This window comes from Dermacentor variabilis, chromosome 5 (genome assembly GCF_050947875.1).
Source record: "Dermacentor variabilis isolate Ectoservices chromosome 5, ASM5094787v1, whole genome shotgun sequence".
Taxonomy (NCBI): domain Eukaryota; kingdom Metazoa; phylum Arthropoda; class Arachnida; order Ixodida; family Ixodidae; genus Dermacentor; species Dermacentor variabilis.
The window spans coordinates 74,087,268-74,110,448 of record NC_134572.1 but is presented as its reverse complement, the minus strand read 5'-3'; the positions used below and the strand labels follow the sequence as shown (position 1 = coordinate 74,110,448).

At 47.0% G+C, this 23,181-nt stretch overlaps 1 protein-coding gene across 2 annotated transcripts in view; it reads left to right on the top strand.

Moving 5' to 3' along the window:
- LOC142582794 (sodium-coupled monocarboxylate transporter 1-like) overlaps positions 1-23,181 on the top strand; it is a 117,127-nt gene that overhangs the window by 63,895 nt on the left and 30,051 nt on the right. For both annotated transcript variants that reach the window (XM_075692837.1, XM_075692838.1), the window contains exons 2-7: positions 10,321-10,386; positions 11,108-11,159; positions 14,260-14,327; positions 16,965-17,045; positions 17,880-17,953; positions 19,327-19,467. In XM_075692837.1, coding sequence (XP_075548952.1) covers positions 10,321-10,386; positions 11,108-11,159; positions 14,260-14,327; positions 16,965-17,045; positions 17,880-17,953; positions 19,327-19,467 — 482 coding nt within the window. The remainder of the gene's footprint in view (positions 1-10,320; positions 10,387-11,107; positions 11,160-14,259; positions 14,328-16,964; positions 17,046-17,879; positions 17,954-19,326; positions 19,468-23,181) is intronic.

Here is a 23,181-nt window from a genome sequence, read left to right as displayed (position 1 = left end):
CGCCGCGTCGATTCCAGCGTGCCTGACGGTCGACAATTGGTTGCGGTTTGAATACGTTTCCTTTGTTGTTTTCTTGAATAATAACAGACCGTGATTGAGCTTGCTTGAGAAAAAGGCCCTCACAAAGCCCCTTTTGGAAATTTTGGTCGTACGATGAATGGACGAATGGATGTAGGATGGATGGTATGAGCGTGCCCTTTGGAACGCGGCAGTGGGTTGCGCCACCAAGCTCTTGCTATTATACTGCCTAATGTACTACCTAGGCTAAAGAAAGAAGAAAAGAAAAGAGAAAAAAAAACCATGATGAATTCCCATAACCAAATTTTCTGACCCCCTATTGTGAACTTTCTTTTTGCACGCCTCCGTTGTTTGTCGTTTCTCTACTTTTCTTCCACCAATCTTCCAGTCGCCTCTTACTAATACCTCCTGACTGCAATCCGAACGAGCGGGCACACCAACTGGCGCGAGAGCTCACATTCCGCGTCTGCTTCAACCCTCTCGCTCCCATTCCCTCTCGCTTCAACCCAGCCTGGAGAGACCTAGACAACAAAGACCCGCTCGTATCATACCACGAGATCACTTCCAATCATAGGTTATCACGAAGAATTTTTCCTCCTCCTCACCCAAAGCTCAAAAAACCACAGGCCGTCACTTCAGACAGTTGCAGACTAGGACATACATCACACCAACGACACTAAGCAGGATCAATCCTGACCTTCCTACTGAATGCCCACACTGCGGCCACGAATACAACTACTTCGAACACATGCCCTGGCTGTGCCCTGCCAATGCGAGCACGGACTTTCCCGACCAGTCTTCCTGGGACTCGGCGCTCAGAAGCACAGAGCTCATCGCTCAGCTCAAGGCTGCCCAGAGGGCCCGGGCCGTCGCCGAAGGACTCTGTCTACCGGCCCCGACCTGGGTGGAGCCGCGGGATTGATTACTTAGGTCCCCTCAGGACCTAAATAAAGTTCTAACTCACTCACTCACTAATCTCTATTGCGCACATGTTTACTTTCCCCCTGCTCTCGCTGAACCCAAGGGCTTCAAGGAGGCCAGTGGTGCCATAAATCGTCCGCTGGGCAGATATCTTCATTCTAATAAAACATGCTCCATGGTTTCCCTAGCTTTATCGCAGCAAGCACATGCTTCTTCTTCCTTCTTATATCTCGCTTTATAAGTGCGTGTTCTAAGGCATCCTGATCTCGCTTCGAAAAGTAATGAGATTCCCTTTGAGTTATCATAAATTGTTCCTTTCCTGATTTTTTTTTTCATTTTAAGTAGTTACTCATGGCAGGTTTCTTTTTCATTGCCGCCACCCGTGAGATTATTTCAGCCTCTCTGTTCTTTGTTGCTGTGTTGCTCACCCTTCCTAGTCCTTTTTCTCCACTGTGAATCAATGTTCTTTCTGTACAAATATCTCAACACTCTCCCAGCCCATTTACTTTCTTCCACATTCCTCAGTCGCTCTTCATGATCAATTTTACTCTGAGCTTCACTCACTTGAAAATTTGTCCAGCCCATATCACCCTGCACAGCATCATTTATAGTCTTCCCGTTAGCGCCCAATGCGAGGCATCGCACTGACCTTTGGTTGCCATCGAGTCCTGATTGTACCCCTGATTTCAAGCAAACAAGCGCATTTGCAAAAGTAAGCCGTGGAACCATTACACCTTTCCACATACCTCAGAGCACCTCGTACCTATTGTATGCCCATAGCGCTCTGTGTTTCATTATGGTTGCATTTCTCTACCCCTTTACTGTTATTGTTTTTTCCTGTGTTTCCATGTATCTATTGCCTTCGTTTAGCCATATACCAAGGTGTCTATATTCTTTTGTCCAAGGTATTTACCTGCCCTCTGTTGCCACTGTCTGTTGACTATTTTCATTGAATACCATAGCACCTGATTTTTTAACGCTAAATTTCAAACCTAAATTCTCGCCTTCCTGTCCACAGATATTAGCCAGACATTGCAAATCACTTCGTTTGTTAGCTAGCAACACAATGGCGTCCGCATAAATTAAACGTGGAAGCTGCTGCTCTACTACTGTACCCGCCTGTCTGTATGAGAGACTAAACCCGATATTACTTCCTTCTAGCGCCCTCTCCATCCTCACCATGTACATCAAAAACAGCAGTGGGGATAAAGGGCACCGCTGCCTCAGTCCCTTGTTGATAATAACTTTCTCCTCGCTGTGCATCCCTTCCCATGCAACGCAAACGGTATTTTCTAGGTGCATCTCTCTCAAAAGCTGTATACAATCGTCGCCTAAGCTTTCTCTTTCTAGAATACCCCACAAACCCACAAAATGTTGCGGTCTATGTTGTCATACGCTCCTGTAATGTTTAAGGTCTCGTTTCTACTCTGGATATTTCAATACGCTGAGCAAGGACAAATAAGTTGTCATCCAAACGCCTACCTATTCTGAAGCCATTCTGAAGTTCTCGCAAAATGCCATCATTCTGTGCCCATGCGTGCAGCTTTAACTTAATTGCCTGCATTGCTAACCTGTATACTACCGATGTAATGGTCAGTGGTATGGTATCACAGTGTCTGCCGATCGACTCGATTCCCCCTCTATTCTCAACCATCCCCTCGTCTGTCTTGAGGGCCCCGCCCTCACACTGCACGCTTTCCTGTATTTCTTGCCATCTATTGCACGGCTTTTTCTGATGCAAATACTGAAGCTTTCAGAGCGCGTACCTTCGAGCAAAAACCGATATGCACAGAATTTAAATCCTTAAAATGCGGCAAAGTAATTCTCACCAATGTTTTAAAAGCAATCAATGCCGCACAGAGTTAAGGTATGACATGTGTTTGCACGTGTTGAACCACGCGGCCACGTTCTCACTTTCCTATAGCTAAGCAATATTCCCGATACCAAAGCACGCACAGTAAAGCCACTAATAGCTATTAGTCTTGCCACTTCCAAGCTACTATTTAAAGGCTATAAAGACTTAACGTTCTACCTGGTTGCACATGTTGAAGCACGTGGCGCGAAAGGACGCCCTGACTATCCTGCAAAACCAAATATACGAAACACACCCTCGCGCAGGAAAAGAAGAGAGAGACAAAAATGAAATCTACCGAATTATTATTTAGGGGCTAAAAAAAATCAGCAAATCAAAAACAGAAGCAAGCTCAAAGCATGCACAAGAAACTTATGATTTCGTCACTGCTACGGAGCCCTGGAAAAGCACGTCCATCCGCCACCGGATGCCCGGACTTGAGCACGCTGGGAGTTGTAGGGCGCCGTCTAGGGAATCTTTTTACCGCAAGAACTTTTTCACGTGGATTCATTATTAGAGGATATAGAAGAAATTGAGAGGTCGCGTTGGTATGTTGCTAGGAGGCCAGCTTCACTGCCAACATGCACTCTCCCCCTTTGCCTCGACTAGCGTCATCAAGCGGCATTACTGCGCGTACTATCACACGCATACACACACCCGCACAGACAGACACAGGCGGACGGAAGGGCGGGCGGAACGGGCGCATCTCCAGTGGTATAGCCCGTTCTGTGCGTGTGACCTTATACCCTCTGGCGTAAAGTGCGGTTGCCTATAAAGAAAAGGTACTCGGGGTTTTCTTTAAAATTTCATGTTTCCCTTTGATACTTAGCAGACCCGAGTGCCGTCGCGTGATCTACGCGCCGCGCTTGTCTGTTCTGCAGTGCAAAATAAACTGGCGAGGGACCCCTGAGGTACACCCTTCTTTTTGGGAAATTAAGGGTACGATCCCGTGCTGCGTGATTTCCTTGCTGGGATCACGAAACGCGCTCATTGCTTTTTATTTATTTATTTACATTTATTTTATTTTATTCTTGTAGAGCTTGCGCGCACTGTGGATAACGGGAGGGGGGCGGTTGTTGCTCTCTGCAGCTCCCTGGACGTATTTATGGCTTTGCTCCTCACTTTCCGCACAACTCGATGGTTCCTCACTGGTATACAAGGTCGCATTGCCCTCGTAGCACCGATTTTACGCAAAATGAATGAATGAATGAATTAGTGAATGAATGAATGAATGAATGAATGAAAATGGCAGTCTCGTCCGAAGGACGAATTAAGCATTGACAGCGATAGCAGGGTGTAGCGTTGGGCTTGACCTCCTCGGGCGGTGTCGTAACTATACGCGGATACGGCATCGGTGTCGTACGCTCATCTTCAGCCGGTAACCGCAGCGACTCTTGATTCATCTCTGGAGCAGGGAGCACAATGCCTGTATACAGCCAGTCGGTGCACGTATTTGTGCATCGCCTCCAGTGCCCTGTATATTGCTCGAAGCCTAGTCTTGTTACGCGGGAATCATCGGGGAAGTGGTCGTCGAAATAGTTATAGTTCGATGGAGGGTCGTATACGGAGGCATCAGTAGTAAGCCCGGCTTGCTATACGCATAGTCGTTATCGACTCTTTCTTCTTGATCAATACAAGCCGCTTCTTAAACGCGGAGTTACAGTACCCGTGCGCGCCTAACGATCGTCAGACATATATTGAAATGACAGTTTTGAGCACCTAGTGTGCACGTAACCGACGGCGCGCACGAGCATTTTATTTCTCTCGTTTCCTTTTTCTTTTTTTTTTTCATTCCGCTCTGCCGCGTGCATGTGAGTGCGTCAACTATACAGCCGGGGATTCGAACCCACGACTTCGGGCTGAGCAGCAGAACGCTGCACCCGCTGAGCCGCCGTGGATAGTGAAATTTCTCTCTCTTTCTCTGTCTATGTTGTTTGTTTGTTTGTTGTCAGCGACACCCGAGTGGGCGTGTACATTCCAAGAGTGGGAGTGCATAAGCTCTTGTTCCACACCGCTTTCGGGAGTTTTCGTGCCACGTTAACGAAACATGTTTGTTCTGATTAACGGAGTATGAGGGCCTCAAAACTAAGGGGAGTTATACATGCAGTATAGTCAGCACGGCCACCGATTTTAAAAAGGCGTAAAGGCGTCACCAAAGTCTAGTAAACAAAAGAAGACGGAAGTTAAATACGCGTGTGAATCGCGTAAAATGCGTGTTAAGTGCGCGTGTCAAGGTGAACTCGTGTCTCGAGTGTTGCAAATGAACAGAGATGATAATCTGAGCACTACATTACTACACGCACCAAATGACCATGTGTCGCTTTAGTAGCCTGTACACTGAAAGAAAGAAAGAAAAAAGCGCAGAGATATCGAGCGCTGATTTCGCGGATTGCCGTGTTGATTTTATTTGGAAGCTGAGCTTAGGCACCGCGACGGATACTTTAGTACTGCGCACGTATTAGCAAAAAAAAAAAATAATTAAAGGAAAGAAATATCTCTTACGATGTATTCAGATATGTGCGTTGGATCTGCATAATTATATTTAAGTGTATGCATAGATGACAGAAAGGTTTCTAAAATTGCCAATTTCTCTCTCTCTCTCTGTTCGTGCGAGCGTGCGTGCGTGCCCGTACCTACACTCTTAGACAAAGGTACACCCTTTGGGGTGTATATCTGCCACACAACAATAATCGTTGTCTGCCTTGCTTGCGTTTCCTTTCTTGAAAACGCCGCGCCCGCTATTTTCCCGTCGGGAATGCTATGGCATGCTGATAACGCGCATGCCGTTCGTTACTGGGAAGTACCGGGCTCGCAGCGTTAAAGAAAGGAAATGCGGACAAGACATATGACGATTATTGTTGCACGGCAACATACGACCCGAAGGGTGTAATTTTGGTTTAGAGTGCGCACTTTCAATATCCTCTGGAACCGCAATCCACAGAACAAACGCAGCGTATAGCATTGGAGAAATGCTTGTTCTATTTGGCACCGCTAAATTTTGTTGTTCCCTGATTCAAATCAAATCAAATCAAATCAAGTTTATTCATTACAAACAAAGAAACGGTTACATTTTCGTTTTACAGACGAGGGTCCCAAAGTCGAAGACTGTAACCGGGACCCTCGGTGGGTAATTATAAGAAAAAAAATTACATAGGTGGCAGGACAGAAATAAAATTTATAGAATGTACACTAACAGAAACGAAGAGCTCTAGTGCAACAGAAAAGTGATTATGATTACAATGTACAGTACTACTAACAAAAAATAAAAATAATATCGGCGTACAACAGAACCTTTAAATTATGTAAAGAAGGAACAGAACGAAATAGAGAAAAATATGATCGATCGGCAGGCAGAGATGAACATGAAGTCAAAATATAAGTGTGCTAGAAATATACATATACAAAATTTCAACAGACATAAAAAACATGAGAATACATAAAAAGAAGCATTATGAACAAAACGACTAAAGGCAACAGCAAGCATGTGAACAGCAAAACATAAGAGAAATAGTGATAATAAATAAAACATTTGGAACCATAATTGCGTCACTGCGTCAAAAGGAACTCTTTAAGGGATTACACTTCCTTTCTCGTCTTGCGCTAGTTTTCCCAGGTGTTGGAACGCATTGGTCTGCGGAGGCTCTGAACGGTCGGCAGGAAGGCGGCATTTCCTTTTCCGAGCACTCACGCGTTGCCGTTCGGACTCGTCGGTCGCGAGGTGCGTCCTACGCGTCCGTGGGCACGGACTTCATGGAGAGCGAACGCTTCGTGTTACGGCATTTGACGTCCGCAAGTCACCGCGCTTGCATCGGACGTCCCACGCGTAAAAAGCCCCGGAAGATGGCAACCACGCGCGCGTCCTCGCTCTCTTCCGAACTGGACGCCTCGCCAAGGCAACGGCCAAGGACGGTACAGGTCCGCACGTCTCCATCTCGCTCGCGCTTTTGTAAAGAGTCCTATGAAAAGTCGCAAAGAAAGAAAAAGAAAGGGTATATATATATATATATATATATATATATATATATATATATATATATATATATATATATATATATATATATATATATCTTGCAGGAAGAATGAATAATAGAAAAGAGGGAGGGAAAAGACGATGAGGAAAAGGGAGGCACGAACCCAGGAAAAAAAAAAAGTGACGTGGGCGGACGAGCAAAGGAAGAGTTCGTGGAGCTATCGTTTCGAGGAAGTGTGGGCGGCGCCCGTGCGCTAACGGAACGCGGAACGCTCTCAATGACGTCGCTGAGAGTGTTCGTTGCTGGCAGCTCGGTACAATGGGAGCCGGATTGTACAGCTTTAAAAAAAGTGAAGCCGGAGAGTTCAGAAAGTTGTGTGTGGGCCGGATGGAACGCAACCAACGTCTGCGGATACCCAATGCGGTGTAGACGCGTGCGCGTACGTTGCCTAAGTGCGCTAGAATTGTTCGGGGCTCTGCTCCGTCTCTTTCAAGGTTATTGTGAACCAGCGCGGTTTTTTTAACGGAATATTGTAGCTTGCAGACCTACTGGCCGCACCGTACTCTTCAGAATAGATCTCGTCGTGCAAGGAATAGCTGTCGAATTTTCTTTTCTTTTTTTAAAAGAACGCGGAAATCATTGAATGCAAAAGAGATTTTTTTTCTATGCTTGACTGCGTAGACATGGCCTTTTTCAAAAAACGCGAAATGTGGAGGCTTCACCTTGGCTGCTGCCATAGTGTAAATTCTTTTAGGGTTTTACATCTTTTCATTTATTCTATAATTGACTTCAAGCCCGGTATAACTTTTGGTGGTACGGGCACGTAGCTCTTCTCTTCGTTATTCGCTCTTTTTTTTTAACGTTATGAGAGGTTCAAATAAAGCCATATTTGAATGGAGAGATACAACCGCCGTGGTGGTGCAGTGGCTATGGCGTCTTGCTATCAAGCACAAGGTCGCGGGTTCGGTTCCCAACCGCAATGGTAGCATTCCCGGGGGGGGGGGGGGCGCAGAATGCATGAACGCTCGTGCACTTATATTCATGGGACGTTGTTACAGTCAGTGCGGGGCACACCACGATACGGTGTCTTTCGTAATTCGGGTTTTGCTTGAATCATGAATAAACCACTCGATCAGTGTCACTAGGTGTTTCTGTCATCCACAATGTCGTTCAGAAGCTGCAGTCGCACAGTGAGAAGAGGCCTTGGGAAAGAGGAAGTCTGCGGCAGTGTCCTTTAAACCAGTCAAAGTCAGGTCATCATTTTTGTCACTTGTACGTTACGCTTTACGGAGCGCTTTACAGGAAGAAGAAGAAGGGGGAAAAAAAAATGTCGCGCACGCCAGGAAGAAAAAAAAGAAGAAAAAGCCTTGTCGCTTCCTTTAACCTTGACTGAAAAACGTGTTTCCTTTCGACAGTTAACCTCATTGGTTGGTGAAACGGTAGCACTCTGACCGCGTTCGCCGAGTGTACTTAAGACTGCCAAGCTTTAAACCGCGATACACTTTTTTTAACCTTTGACTGGGTGCACAGCTGCGAGATGAGTTTTGTCGCCGTAGGGAAGATATACGCGCTTTCAGCTGAACGTGGCAGCTTCCTGCTGCTGAGTTATAGCTTACTCGTTCTGCGTGGCTAACAGCTGTCTGCAGCCTTTTGTAGCTCGCGAAACAAGCCTTCAAGCAACCCCGAGCAAGGATCAAGCACAGATCGAGTCAGACGTGCAGCGCCCATGGTCTGGAAATGAGGCCTTGGCCTCTTTCATGTGGCTGCGGTTGGCGGAGAGCCTTGTGCTTACACTCTTTGATAGTTCCCGGGACATTGACACTTTCATAATTAAGTTGAACAGGCTACTGAGTTATATATTCAGTGTTATTGATAATGAATACTAGACTGTCGCTATAAAAAAGAACGAAAAAAAAGCCTTTGTGCTTACGTTCCTTGAAAGTTCCCGGGACATTGATACTTTCAGAATTAAGTGCTATATTGAGCTATTCATTTGGTATATAGGTAATGAATACTAGAATATTTCTATAAAAGGTAATAATAAAAAAAGGAAACGACGAATATGTGGAATGACACGCACCACGAGACCAGCAAGACCCAGTAAATTGTGACGCGTGAGTTTTCTCGCAAGACTTTCTGACTCTTCGAAAGACAAGCGTGGATTCCCCTCACGGCTTCTCATTTGTTAGTGTGATGGGGAGTAGGTTTTAGATGAAAAGCCTTGTGTGTACATACGTTCGTCGCATGAAACGCCTTCAATAAAAAAAAAAGAAAGCGGGAAAGAAAAACTAATGAACACACGTTCTCCATCCGACATAAACGAACGATAACCGTGAAAGCTGCCGTCCACCACTGCTCGTCCGTTATCTGGAGCGTCTTCCCGACATGGCGCTACAAGACAGATAACGTCGTAAACGCTGTATTATGAGCTGCCTCTTGCAGTGCATAAATTATACTCTTAAAGCGCGCGGTGGAACCGGCGCTTCCCCCTCAAAGAAAATGCCGTGACGTCAGCGACTGCACAGTGTCCACAGATATTGCCAACGCCTCCTATATATACCTTTCGAAAGCTTTAGGAGGCGTTGGTATTGCCCGGCCAGTCTTTGACCCGAGGAACACGAGGAGGTTGAGGAGGAACAGGAGGAGGTGGAGAAGGGGGGGGGGGGGGAGTGGAAGGTTGCAGCACCACGTGATCTTGCGATATCCTGACCTCGGGGAGTTATAAGGGCGAAACGATGCCCGTGGCCGAGGCAGTCCGCGGTACGCCCGTGTGTGTGTGCCAACCCAACGCCCGCGCATTTCGCGGCGTGGGAGGAAATGTTCCTGGCACGCGTGGGTTTATTAACGAGAAACGCTGGACGGTGCAGCCCGGTCGGTGCCTTGTCATATGGGACCCGAGGCTCGGACGAAGCGCGCGGGGGTCGCGAGGTGTGCGCCCCCTCCGGGCGTTATGAATGCCGCAGCCGACGCGCGGTGAAATTAATCTCCGCCGTATACACCGCGGGACGGCGTCCGGCGTCAGCGTGTGGAAACTGCTCGCGGCAATCGCGTTCATAGAGAATTAAAACGCATATCGCGGACCCTGTCAAGGCCCGAGGGCCCTCTATGTGTGCGTGCGTGCGTGTGGTTGCGCTTCGATACCATGTATTTCGTATACCAACTATAGCCCAGCTCTCCACTTTTCTACTGTATGTAACAGGTATGCTATTATTGCATCGCATTGAGGTGAACACGATGGGAAATACATATATTCGTCGGCACTGTATGCTTTTCGTAACATGTGTCAATATTCTGTGCAGTCTCTGATGACTGACGTTAAGGCTTGGGTCATGGGAATAAATAAAACTGTGGTGCTGCTATACCTATAGGCCGATTATCAGAGTAAAAAAAAAAAAAAAAAATGAATAACAGGCATAGCCCTGTTCAGTCACTCCTTGCTGTGGATATGTTCGGTGGATGGCTCGTTTGTTTTGCAAATGAGATCTCAGCAGTAAGGAAATAATTTGTTTGGCTACGTTTATTCATACTCACTTTGCCAATTCCTTCTGCTTGTTTCAGTACCTGGAGAGGCGTTTTTCGGGAGCTGTCAGGACCTTAGGCTCACTATCCTTCATAACAAATACGGTGAGTACACGATGCGCATGCGTTTGTACCCTAAAAAAAGGCGTAAGAGAACCTGTTATGTCCGTTGCCTTTTCGCTCTCAATGACGACTTATTGATTAGCGTGTTTTTTTTTTTTTTCTACAACGTAATGCCTCCACGATTGATGGGCGCCTTCACATGGGGAGCTGACGCGTCGGCGAGATTGTTTACCGGTAACATCCGGCGTCTGTAACCTCATCTCATACATCGCAGCGCAGCACTGCGCGTGCTGAGCCGTATTAGAGGCGGCAGCGTCGCGTGACTGGTTTGCACGTAACAAGTAAACGAACGTTCACCTCATGCAGGCGGCGGCACCGAACTTTTATCCTCTTGTGTTCTTACACCAGTGCCCTGCCGATTATGCCATGAACACGCCAGGCGCTTGCACGCGCCGACAGGATCTAAACGCTAGTGACGTAGTCTGTGGGTGCGCACCGCAAGCCACACGCTGGCGATGACATGTATATGACGTATAGCTGATATATACATAACATATAGCAACGTACTGTAGACGGGCAGCGGTAGGCGAATGTAAACGGAGTGGGAGAGACGTGGTGGCGGACCGGGAAAAAAACATGGAAGGCGGTAAAACAAGCACGTTTATCGCCTGTCACATTTCCCTTAGTATTTTTACGGCATTGAGACCCCGCAGCTTTTAACCACTTGTCCCCCCCCAACCCCTACCCTCCCATATTTTTTCAGTTATTATACATGGGAGTCGTGCTATACGGGCCCTCAGTCGCGTTAGAATCGGGTAAGTGACTGTTCGATACCCTTATTCTATCTTTTGTCATTTTAGGTGTTCGTTTTAGTTTAGCTCAATGAGCATCGTCACGTGAGGAAATACTGTGCCGCAGACAGGAACAGTGTTGGCCCCAGTGACGTCAGGTTAAGGTAACATTTCGGTGGTCCGTTCACATTACGGTATGCTAACACTTCCGACATGGGGACGAATTCTCTTCGACAGCTCCACTGACGGTGCTCAAGGAGTTGTCGGCCCTGTCTCTTCCATGCGCATTTGGGCCAGCCTGCAGAGAATAGTTATCCGTCTATCTTGTGTTTCTTCTTGTCAAAGCAAATGCGCCGTCCTATAGTTTCGTTCGGGTTTCTACCACGGTGGCAGAAAAGTGGGCCCTCGTTAGCTACAGAAAAAAATAAAGTCTTTCATAAAAGTAAGCCCATCTCAAAACTGATGTTTAAAAGAAAGCGAAACTTATACATAGGCACAAAAGTGGGCTATGATTGGCTAGAAAAAGATTCACAGCTGTATGCCCATCTGTAAACTGCCTCAGCAAAAACTGCGCCCTTCGGTAGTGCTGGGGGGTCTGTTTGCTTTTTCACCACCTCGACCGAATGCAGCAGCGACCGCGCTACATTGCAGCGTTCGAGTGCAGCAGCTTTCACCGCGGCCGCCGTACGAACTCCTAACTGGCCTTCAACGTGCGCGTGGAGCCGGGTTAACGTGGCCCGAGAAACAACTATTACGGATCTATGTAAAAAAATAAGGAAGAAATAGAAAACCGTTTCTAAAGCTGTTCCCTATTCGAATGAGACATACGCAAAATGACTTTTTATCTTATAGACACCTTTATACTCGCCGTGGCAACGGTGCGTTCATGACCGCAGAAAACTTCCGGTCATGCGTTTCTGACGCTTCGCGAAGAAAAAAAAAAATATTTCGTCTTATAGCATACCATATAGGTACATGTTCTCGATGTGTTCAGATAAAAAGAATGTTCCCGGCCGTGTGTCGAGCTCATGTATATGCAGTTTTCTTCTTGTATTTAGCAGTAAATTTCACTTATATAAAACATTCTAACTATACCACAAAGCTGGTGCCAGCTAGGGAGTTTTATATCTGTGACAAAAAAAAAAGCGCTTCTAAAACCTCACTTGAACGTAACTTACTTTGTTTCAGAGGGCTTAACCTGAAGTCTTTTGGTGAACTCTGTCATTGCTTTTGAAAGAAAATGCGTGCGGCACGCGTTGCGTGGCATTGACATCTTATGTCGACCACGCCATCGCAGGCGGTCCTTCGCCACCGCAAGAAAACCGTTGGGAAACTCCCGTTAACAGCTTCGACGTAAAAATCTCGTCAATTTCTGTATGCCGTAACTGACAAGCGCCTGCCGCTAACGGTAGACGACTTGTGCAAGAGCCTCAACGAGTTTGCGGTTTCATTCTGTGAGGGAAAGGTTCCTACAGAGTTCTGCGCTGCGCTCGACTCCTAATTCCTCGGGAAACCTTCGTGCCGTCGCTTTCCAGCGAAATACGATCTGGGCCACAGTATACCTGAACTGACCAACTTTTCGAAAGAGGTTTCAAATATGACGCTTAAGACACGTCCTTTGATTGACTTTAGACGTGACCCCCGGCAGACACGTTCGACGTTTTGAGCCAGGGCAAGCGAGCGGCAGAACGAAATCTGCGTAGAGCTTGCCCATCGTTTCCACGCAATAAGCTTCGTCATTATTTGTGTCGGCCTTCTTACCATGGCGAACATGCAGCGTGAAATTGCAACCGCCGCGTAGCGTGGCTTCCGCGCGGACCGTTCCAAAAAATTAAAATTGCTGGAAGCGTGCCTACAGCGTGCCGCCATCATCCACCTGCAGAAAAGTAAAAAAGTGAAACTTTCATCATCGACGGATAATTCCGAAAGTCATTAAGAATCTCTGAAAAAAAAGAAGTGAGATAAATCTTGCTCAGTGTTAATGTGTTGCCGTAAATGGCGGAAACGACCTTGCACCTTGGAATTCGTCTGTAGTTCTTTTTGTTTTACTGTGGTGTAATATCTCTAGGTATATTTTCCTTATTTTCCGGATGGGAACGCGTTTTTTGTTTTCGCGTTTCTCTCTGTCTTCCTAAGGCCTTCGAAATTTAAAGAAGTTTTACACATAAGGGCGGAAACCTGCCTCCGTGCGTATACAAACAGAGGGGCGGTTCTTTTTTCGTAGATCAAGCTACACTGATAAATCGCTCGTGTATATAAGCAACGCCATCCGCATTTCCTAGGCGGGCGTTTGGTGGAAGAAAATGAAGGTGCAGCTTTCCTAATTTCTCCCATTTGGCGCCGAAATGGCCGCGCGAACACGGCGTCGTCGTTTGAGTGATGTCGCGAGCTACGAAGTATGTATGTATGTATGTAGTTGTATATAGTTGCGTACATTTATGTATATAGGTTGACACTGCGCGGGAGAACCGTGCGCCCTTCACCAGGTCAGGTTCTAACTAATTTTCGAATGCACTAACGTTGTCTTATTGATGTGCAGTTATGGCCGGACGTTACCGTACTCAGTGACGTTTGACAGGGACCACCCGCCGTGGTTGCTCAGTGGCTATGGTGTTGGGCTGCTGAGCACGAGGTCGCGGGATCGAATCCCGGCCAGGGCGGCCGCATTTCGATGGGGGCGAAATGCGAAAACACCCGTGTGCTTAGATTTAGGTGCACGTTAAAGAACCCCAGGTGGTCAAAATTTCCGGAGTCCTCCACTACGGCGTGCCTCATAATCAGAAAGTGGTTTTGGCACGTAAAACCCCAAATATTATTGACAGGGACCGGTGCGAAAATTGCAATCTTCTGCTATCGTAAACACTATACCTGAACGCTCACGACATTGCTGAAGGGAAAGCACCCGGCATGCTGCGTTAAAAAGCTGCTCGCGAGAACAGCTGTCAATGTTGCGGGTCCAAATCACGCTTGAAAAAGGTACAAAGGCAGGCGTTGTTATTGCCGCGCGATTGCGCGCTTCAGCAAACCTCGTTATTTCGTTATTTATTTATTTATTTGTTTTTATTTTTGTCTTTACAACGTCTGCAAAATTGAAAACATTTTCATGCTCTTTTTCTCGTTCAAGTGACGGGCCTTCCTGTCTGGGCATCTATTCTCTTCCTCGGATTGATTTGCACGTTTTATACTGTGCTGGTAAGTCAACGTGTCGTATCCTTGTTTTCTTACGAATAAGATTTGCCTTATTTATTGCTTTCCGTACATTGTTTCGCTCTAGAACCAAACGAATCAATGTAGAAAAATTACCCTCAACGCTGCTAAGGTTCTGAGACGGTCATTACTTGACGTTTGTTTTAGTCGGGTCCGACGTATATATGTTGTTTGAAGAAGTAGGAAAAGTGGAATACCCACTCCCCGTGTCTGTAAGTGCTGAAAACCTCCGTTATAACGAAATCGCTTTAATCGAAATATCGGTTTATACAAGGTTTTTCGTGGTACTGACTGGAGTGTATGCATTCCGGACTGGATTATTCTAAGTGCAGCGCCGGCGAATTACGTTTAGCGCGAAGTGCGACGAGGGAAATGTCGGCGGCAGCTTCATTGGTCGAACTGTGTCACGTGACGATAACCGACGAACGAGGTAGCTGCTCACGGGAGTGCGCAGAATTTCTCCCACTGCCGAGTCTGGCTTTGCTTTAATGTACGTTCTACGTGCTCACGCGCTGTTAGAGCGTGCTCGTCCCGCGGTGCTATGACTCATTCAGAACATCCCTGTTTTACTGTAATGCCGCTTATAACGAAGTATATTTTCTATTCCGTAGTGCTTTGTTGTAAAGAGGGTTTACTTATGCAATGCTTCTTTTGTTGTCGCATAATATACCTGTATGTGGCTCCTCTTCTTTACTGCGGCTGTGCCGTCGCATCTATCGGCGGGCCGGTGTTGACGCACGATCGTCATTTCGAAGTGAAGGCGCAGTTGTCGCATCCGCCGCGATCGAGAGCGCCGCGCTCGCCAACTCGTGCTTTTTTTAGAAAACCCAACGGGCTCGTTGTGGGCTCCAATCGGGAATCGCAATCATTTTGCGTGTTTGTGGAACGCCTCGCTGAGGAGTGCACGTGAGGCGTTATCTTGTATCGATGCAGTTCTTTTTAAACACACACACACACACACACACACACACACACACACACACACACACACACACACACACACACGCGCGCGCGCGCGCGCAGTTAGACAGACCTGCAGGTGCACGTAAAAAAGCAAAAAACAAACCTTTAATTTCGACGTTTCAACCGGTGTCCGACCTTCATCAAGAGTGCGATTGCAAGCACCCAGAGCTAAATTTCATCGATCATCATCAACAGCAAACCGGCTCCCCCAGATTCACGGACTAACCGTTTCTTCAGATATTCAGCATCAATTCCTAACATAAATCGTTTCCTCCGGAAGCATCATACCCTACTCTTGCAGAGCGAGAAAATGCGCCAAATAGTTCTCGAACCTCCGTGGGTGGTACACAGACGGCGCCACCAGAGATTATGTCATCTCCTCCAAAAATAACTCAGCTAACTTCAAAGGCTGCGCATCGTGCGCAAAACTTCGATGCAAATTCTGCCCCATGATGAGTACCGCTAATGTTTCCAAGAGCACCGCATCTTTGTTTTCGTTCAAAATCCAAGGGTATTACAAGTTCAACACTTGTAACATTGTACATCTCTTTGGATGCATCATTTGCCGCGCACGTTACACCGGACAAACGGATACCTCTTCTAGACTACGCTATAATAATCGCAGTTCACATGCAAAATCTATACCGTAGCTCCCCCTCTCCAAACATGTGAACACACTAGCCCAAACTTTCGAAAGAAATTACGGCCACTATTTTGAAATCAGGATTCTACACTCACCAGGACAGAGAAGCTTGCCAGTCATTTCTATTACAGAAGTTCAGCAAGAGACTTGTTTCCTACATTGCCGACATGTTTGGCGCACCAATGAATATTTTTCCTGTCTGTTTTATGCATTTACTGATGGTTATATATCGCATGTAATATATAGCATGTTTATGAAGCCATAAGTATATTTCCGCATCATTAATTAGATATTCTTCGCGCCCTTCTGTTATGTTGATGTTTATTACTTCGCTTTGTCATGTAATTTTTTATTTCTGTTTTATTTTATTATTCACACATGCATAGACTATGTGTTAAAAAACATGTTTGCCCGCCTACCGATAAAAACTCTCGTGAAAGAAGCCCGCGAATGCACGCAAAGTGGATCGAGCGGCCAGTCGCGCGGCAATTTTGCGCGCATTTGCGGGCCTCTTTCACGCTTTGAAAAACACTTGTGTAGCACGTATTGAGGAACAAAAGGCTGTATCCGAAGTTTTTCATGCTGCTCGGCAATTTTCTCGTTGACACTTTTAATCGAATTATAATATTTGAGAAGTTGATTAATTAAATAGGACTAATTATGTAAATAGGCAGAATGCCAAAAAGAAAATTAGTCTGAGCATCTCCAAGCGACGGCAAACAACATTACCTTGGTTCGGTCCAGCTGCGTGGTATTTGCATATTTTTAAATCTTGGTGCATGATAGTTGGGACACCTGGTGTATGTGTATATACACACACTCGGCGCGACGGATGCTACGGTTGTAACAAATCATATGGAAATGTAACGAATGATATGAAATGTAACAAATGATATGCGGCCAGACCCCAGGTTTCACGCTGCTTTCAATTTTTTTTTTTTTTTTTTTTTTTTTAAGGTTTTGCTAGGCTAGCGTGTGTACGTGCGACTCTCAGCCCGTCTTTGTATTTCTTCCAGGGCGGCATGAAGGCGGTCGTGTGGACGGACACTTTTCAGATGACCGTCATGGTGCTGGGACTGACCACAGTCGTTGTTCTGGTATACATCTCGCATTCGATGCGTTTAATTTGTTGTCGCGCTGTTAATTGTTGCTGGCAGTTTTGCACTGGCATCTTGTAAGTCGTGTCGCGATGTTTGTTTTGCGCGGTTGTTTCCCGTTTCTTTGACATCAGTGTTCAGTGCGAATGTTATAGCGTTTTCTTTTTTTTTTTTCAAATAGTTTCTGAGTAGCACCATCTAGGGAATTTATAAGTATTGCCGGACGTATATTGCTGTGGCCGCGCTTCAGAACTTTCGTCACTTTAAATGCCCAGAAAATAGCCAGTTTTACAAATCGCGTCTGGTAAGGAGCTTTGCGCTCCTTTGTGCGCATGGCCGATACGGTTCCCTAATTCTGAGTCCCCTGTTTCTAAAGCTGCCTAATGACAGGTGTGACTCTCATATCTGCCCTGTGCTTCGAAGCGCCAGGCGTGTTACGGCTATATAAAACCATTTCTATCGAGGCCCGGCGAGAGATCTTGTTGCTCGCAGAATGGCTTCAAATTTTTTGACTAGAACCGTATGTTATCTGTCGTAGCGCTGAAGGATGTTTTTTTATTTGTTTGCTTGCTTGTTTGCTTGCTTGTTTGTCGGTCGGTCCTGTCTTTGTTCCTGGCTGAGACAATATACTCTCCGGGAAACGAAGCGTTCGATTTGTTCTTTTTTTTCTCTTGTTCTTTACAGTTTGAACTCGCAATTTGTATGTCCTATGTTAGGTTGGGAAGTTCCGTAGCCCTTTTCGGTATATTTACTACCGTCCCTTGTGTGGACGAGTGCCGTTTGCTAAACGTCGTTAGGGGGTGCCTTCAAGGACTCCTTAACGTTCTATTGTAGGGCGTCATCAAGGTCGGAAGCATAGAGAAGGTGTGGACGACAGCGGAAGAAGGCGGCCGCATACAATTTCTAAAGTAAGTGCACGCGTTTTTTTTATTCTGCTCAGGTATAGGTGTAACGTTGCACACAGTGCTTAAGACTCGGGCGTTTCATTGTGAAAGCTGTTACATCATGCACTGTGTCTCACGTTCTTAGCAGAACGTCCAATTGAGGCTGAGAACACGGCAAAAAAGAAAGAAAGCAAGAAAAAAGCATAGCGCGCTGCTAATCTATTGTTGTGAGAATGGATGCTATCGCTACCCGTATAGCCATATTTACGGTCGGAGCGGCGAGCTATTGCGTGTGCTAAGAAGCATACGTGTATTTTTTGTATACGTCCTTTGTAAAAAAAAGAAAAAAAAAAGAAACTGAGTAACTGCGCGCATAATCGCAGTCGGCGCCGTGGGTTTCAGTCGGCCTATTGTTGCAGTTTCCTCTCGTTTGTAGTGGAAAGTGGTCGCTTGTTGTCACGCTCCAAGGCTTTAATCGCCGCTCTAGCTCAGTGGCTATGACATAGTGCTGCTGAGTACGTGGTCGTGGGTTCGATTCCTTGCCGCGGTGGCCATGGAGGAGGAATGCTGAAGCGCACGTGTGCCGTGCTTTTGGTGCACGTAACTAACTCCAGGGGCTCGAAAGTAATCCGGAGACCTCCACTGCCGCGTGCTTCCTAGCTTTCAAACACTGTGCAGGTTCAAAACATTAACCACCATATTCTAGCTTCTTTTTCTTTCTTTTTACCCTGCAGAGCTCTCTAGTTCGAAGAGTTGCGCGGAGTCGACATGGTGCATACAGAGCAGTAGGGCAACACTCGTGCTTCCAGTGACTTTGTTTCTTTTGACGAAGACTGTACATATTAACTGTATTACCTAACTGCCGTAGAAAGGCAGTTGTCCATTATTTCGTGCACCGAGAGGCGACGCTGATTTGCAGATTTAGAGAAATGACAAAGTGGCAGCTTATTAAAAAAAAAGAAATGTTTGGCCACGACTGTCACGGGACAAGATGAGACGCCGCCGGCAGTGCCAACAGTGGACGGTGATCATTTTCGACAGTCGATGTTTAGCAAAACATAGCGTTTACTGTTTTTTGGTGATACTTGCGCGCCGATACGACAACCACTTCGCGAATGACGGTAAAGTGCATAGTAAATTGTATGCGTTAGGTTAGTCCTAGTACTTAGTCCTGTAGTGCCTGTCCTCCTTTACTCTCTGATGATTCTTTTCTGTTTCTTGCGAAGTGCTCGAAATACGTCGGTTAGTCTCGTAACAAACGTCACAACTTTTGGGACTAATTTGCAAGAGGCCAAGGAGGCAGCTTTGTTTTGTTTTGTGCTTCTCGTTTACATGTATACAATACAGGCACCTTGATCTTCCAACTGCTTGGTTTCTCTCCCTCTCGATTGCCCCAGCACGCAGTTGGACATTCAGTCGTCGGTCTCCCTGTGGAACGTGCTGCTGGGGACCACGTTCATCTGGCTGGCCTCGTACGGCACCAGCCAGACGCAGGTGCAACGCTTCTGCAGCGTCCCCAGCCTCAGGGAAGCCAAGATGTGAGTGCCAAGATTCCGGGCATCTTGCGGGCATTCTAGGGGAGAGGCGCAAATGATTTTGTAGCGTTGTCCACCATTAGAGGGAACGCCCACTGGATGGATGGACGTTGTGAGCATCACCTTTGGAACGGGGCGGTGGGTTGCGCCACCACTATACGCCATGCGCAGCGCGCGCCACTGAAAGCCGCGTAGCGGCGGCCGTTGGAACCACGTGCGGGCCTCTGGCCGGATGCGCCTGCTTCCATTGCAGGCATGACCGAAGTGTGTGCGGGACATTTGCCGCTTGTGCGCGTCCCAGAGTTACTTCTGCGGTGTCAGCGTGCGCAAGGAAATCGCGCCGTACAATAGTGGACATGCGTCCGACTTCACGGCTGTCTGGGACGACATTGTCTCCTTACGCGCCGAGTGTTTGCCGCAGATGAGCGCCAACAAGCTTGCCTACGAAGTGGAGCTCATCGCCAGTATGCCGCTTTCACTATACCGCCCCGGTCGCTAATGGCTTCATTTGTTGGCCCGTGAACCAACGTTCCTTATGCACACACTTGCTGCGTTTACATGCGGTGTATTTTTATAGTATGTTGAGGGAGCGCCGTCGCGCCTGCGAATGCATGGTTCGTGCACGCGCGGCCACGTGAGAAGCCAGCGACGGTAAAGCTTGCAAACCAGCACGATGAGCCTGAGAAAAATAGCACATATAGGACTCCGGCAATAATTAAGGGTTGATTGCTTTTATGCTTGTGTCCTACCACTGTCTGAACAGCATGTATTTCACATGTTCCATCGTTAAACAAGCAGAGCGTTTCTGTGATTTCACGGGAGCACGCGATTGAGATGTCACAAGACGCCATAGCTGAAAATTTGCCTCCCTGATCAGTCACGAGCATATTACTTTTATATTTTATGTTATTTCTTAGTGTCGCCACTATTTTTACTAGTATCACCCTGGCACTCAAATGCAGAATTAAACCGCATGTTGTATGCCCTGTTGTAGTGCTCCGAGTCTCAATAGCCAATGCAGCGCTTTTTAATTATTTAACATAGTACGTTGACACAAAATCACTAGCTTGAAAGCGAATACAAAGCATGTCATAAAATATTTATTGTAAACCACGTGCTACATTGAAATCATTTTCAAAGCAGAGACAACTACAGAGAAGCAACATGAACAAGTATAGACCCATTTCATGCAAAAGAAAAAAAAGGAGAACAAGCACTAGCTAGCACCACTAGCAAGAAAAGAAAGCAAGAAACATGGGGGTTTCAGAATTGACCACAACGCATGACACAGCTGGGATAAAGTGAATATGCATTAGTTGCAGACATCAGAGCTTCGACGTGCAGGCGTTTCCCACTACGGCGAATAGATATTAAGAGGCATTCAAAACAAGGTTCGATGCCCTGTCAAAAGCCTTTATTGCTCACAGAAGCCTGGTTGTGCAATCAACATGCAGATAGCTGAGGCGAGCGTACACCAAACGCTGTATACGCCGCAGGTCGCATTTCAGCGCCATCGATAGGTAGAGCAACAGCCGATTCCGTGCAACGCGTGGGTGATTGCGTGACGCCTTTATGAAGGCGCCGTCACCTGCTTTTTGACACGGACCCCTTTGTTCAAAGCGTCTAAACACAATGAGCGCTTCACAGCTTCGCTCCGCATTCTCTGGCTTAGTTTTCGCATCTGTTTTTTTTTTTCTATATTCAAAGGCGATCATCGCGTCTCATCGGTAACAACAGCCTGATGTTTATTGTATCTTCTGGTCTGTAGACGAGGCGAACAAGTTTAGACAACCCGCCGTGGTTGCTTAGTGCCTGAGGTGTTGGGCTGCTAAGTCGCGGGATTGAATCCCGGCTAGGGCGGCCGCATTTAGATGGAGGAGAAATGCAAAAACACCCGTGTACGTCAATTTAGGTCCGTGCACGTTAAATAACCCCAGGTGGTCCAAATTTCCGTAGTCCCCCACTACCACGTGCCTCATAATCGGATCGTGGTTTTCGCACGTAAAACCCGATAATATAATCGAAGTTTAAACGCGGAAGCGTTCACTAAAGGCGCAGCGACATCAAGCAAAAAATAAAAACACAGTAATCGCTCTAAAACTGCAGTAAACAAAGCTCGATTACTTATATTATCTATCGAATAGCCGCGATCCACCGCCGCCTTCGCTCTTGCTCGTGAATCAGCACCGCAAACTAAGTATGTGCCTGGCGAGTTTTTGCGCGTTTTAAAACACCCAATTACGCTACAGTTGTTTCAAGGCACCATTGAAGGCTTACAGAAACGTTAAATCACGATCAAGAACGCAAACATGACAGCACGCGCATAGGCGCTGACGGGAACAGTGCTCGCCCGAGCCCGCCTACGCTTCTTAGCCTTGGCGACAGACGGCGTTGTCGGCATTTTGCGTGTGGCGTATACAGCTGTGCCGCTGTCGATTACAGCTGAGATAGGGCACCGCATTGTGGAGATCCAGTCATTCAGTCAAACGACCGTTGGTGCGAGAGATTGCGATGGGAAATATGCCGAGGGCGGTGTAAAGGAATCAAAGTGATGTGGCGAATTGGTTGCGAATGTGTGAAATTAGGAATGTGGTGGAGGAGGCCGACGAGAGTGGAAGAGGAATTCACGCTCCTCCACCTGCGCGTGACAGCACATTTACTATCGAATCAGCTTGTAAAGGCATCTTTGCTATATTTAATGCATTGATGGCTCCCTAGTTCGTCATATGATCTTCTAGTTTCCAATGAGGCTGGATAATTATGTCATTGACCTTATTACGAGTTAGCTGTTCCCATGAAAAATGTGCCGTACTTAAAACAAAAATCACCGTTAACCAAAGGCTATCTACCGCGGCGTTCACTGAGCGGAAACGAAGGATTATCCACTGTCCGTCGTTAATCCTTCCGTAACTTCACTTACCTGTCGTGGCTTACGGAACGATTAGTGATGGACAGTGGACCATCTCTCCTGGCCCTCGTTTTCTGTTGGTTGACGGCCCCGAACATTTTGCTCCACGGTGTTAAGCAAGACGGAATCAAGCGTTTTCTGTGAGTGTGACGCTCCAACGCCTCCTGTAGGTTATAAAAGACCTCCGCACTCTAAGGTCACCTAGCAAGGCCGACGCTACGCCTAGCTTCGTTTTCATAAACTCGACGCTAGTTCCTCGAGTCAGAATTCGGACTGAAGCAGCTTGACTCGACTGCGTCCGCGCGCATTTTGCCGAGGGGGTCGGTCGACAGAGCCAACTCGCTCCTCGATGTCGACTCGACCCGCCCCGACGCTCCCTCGGCCCGAGTGTGTGCGCATTGAAGTAGCGTTGGGGTGGATTCAGCACCCCCCCCCCCCCCCTCGACGGCGGTGCAGTTTGACTCGTTAGTCGGATTCATGTAACTAACTATTCAAAACCATGTTACGCGAACACGTAATTCTGAAAGAAAGAAAGAAAAATAGGCCCCGCTGAGCGTCTCTTGCGCCCTCTTTTAACAAGTTTCCCACTTTCTCAAGTCACGTCACGAATGGAATCGCGCATACCTTCTGTTATGTAGGAGGTATTGTACACTCACTGCGCGCGCGGTATATGTACTGGACCCTAACTGACACGTTAGAAAGTGCGAGTATTTTCTGTCAGCGGAATTTCGGAGCCTGCTGTAGCTGCCGCAGATGTCATGAGACCGATATGCGCAGCGATTGGCGAACCATAGCGGTGCCATAGTGCC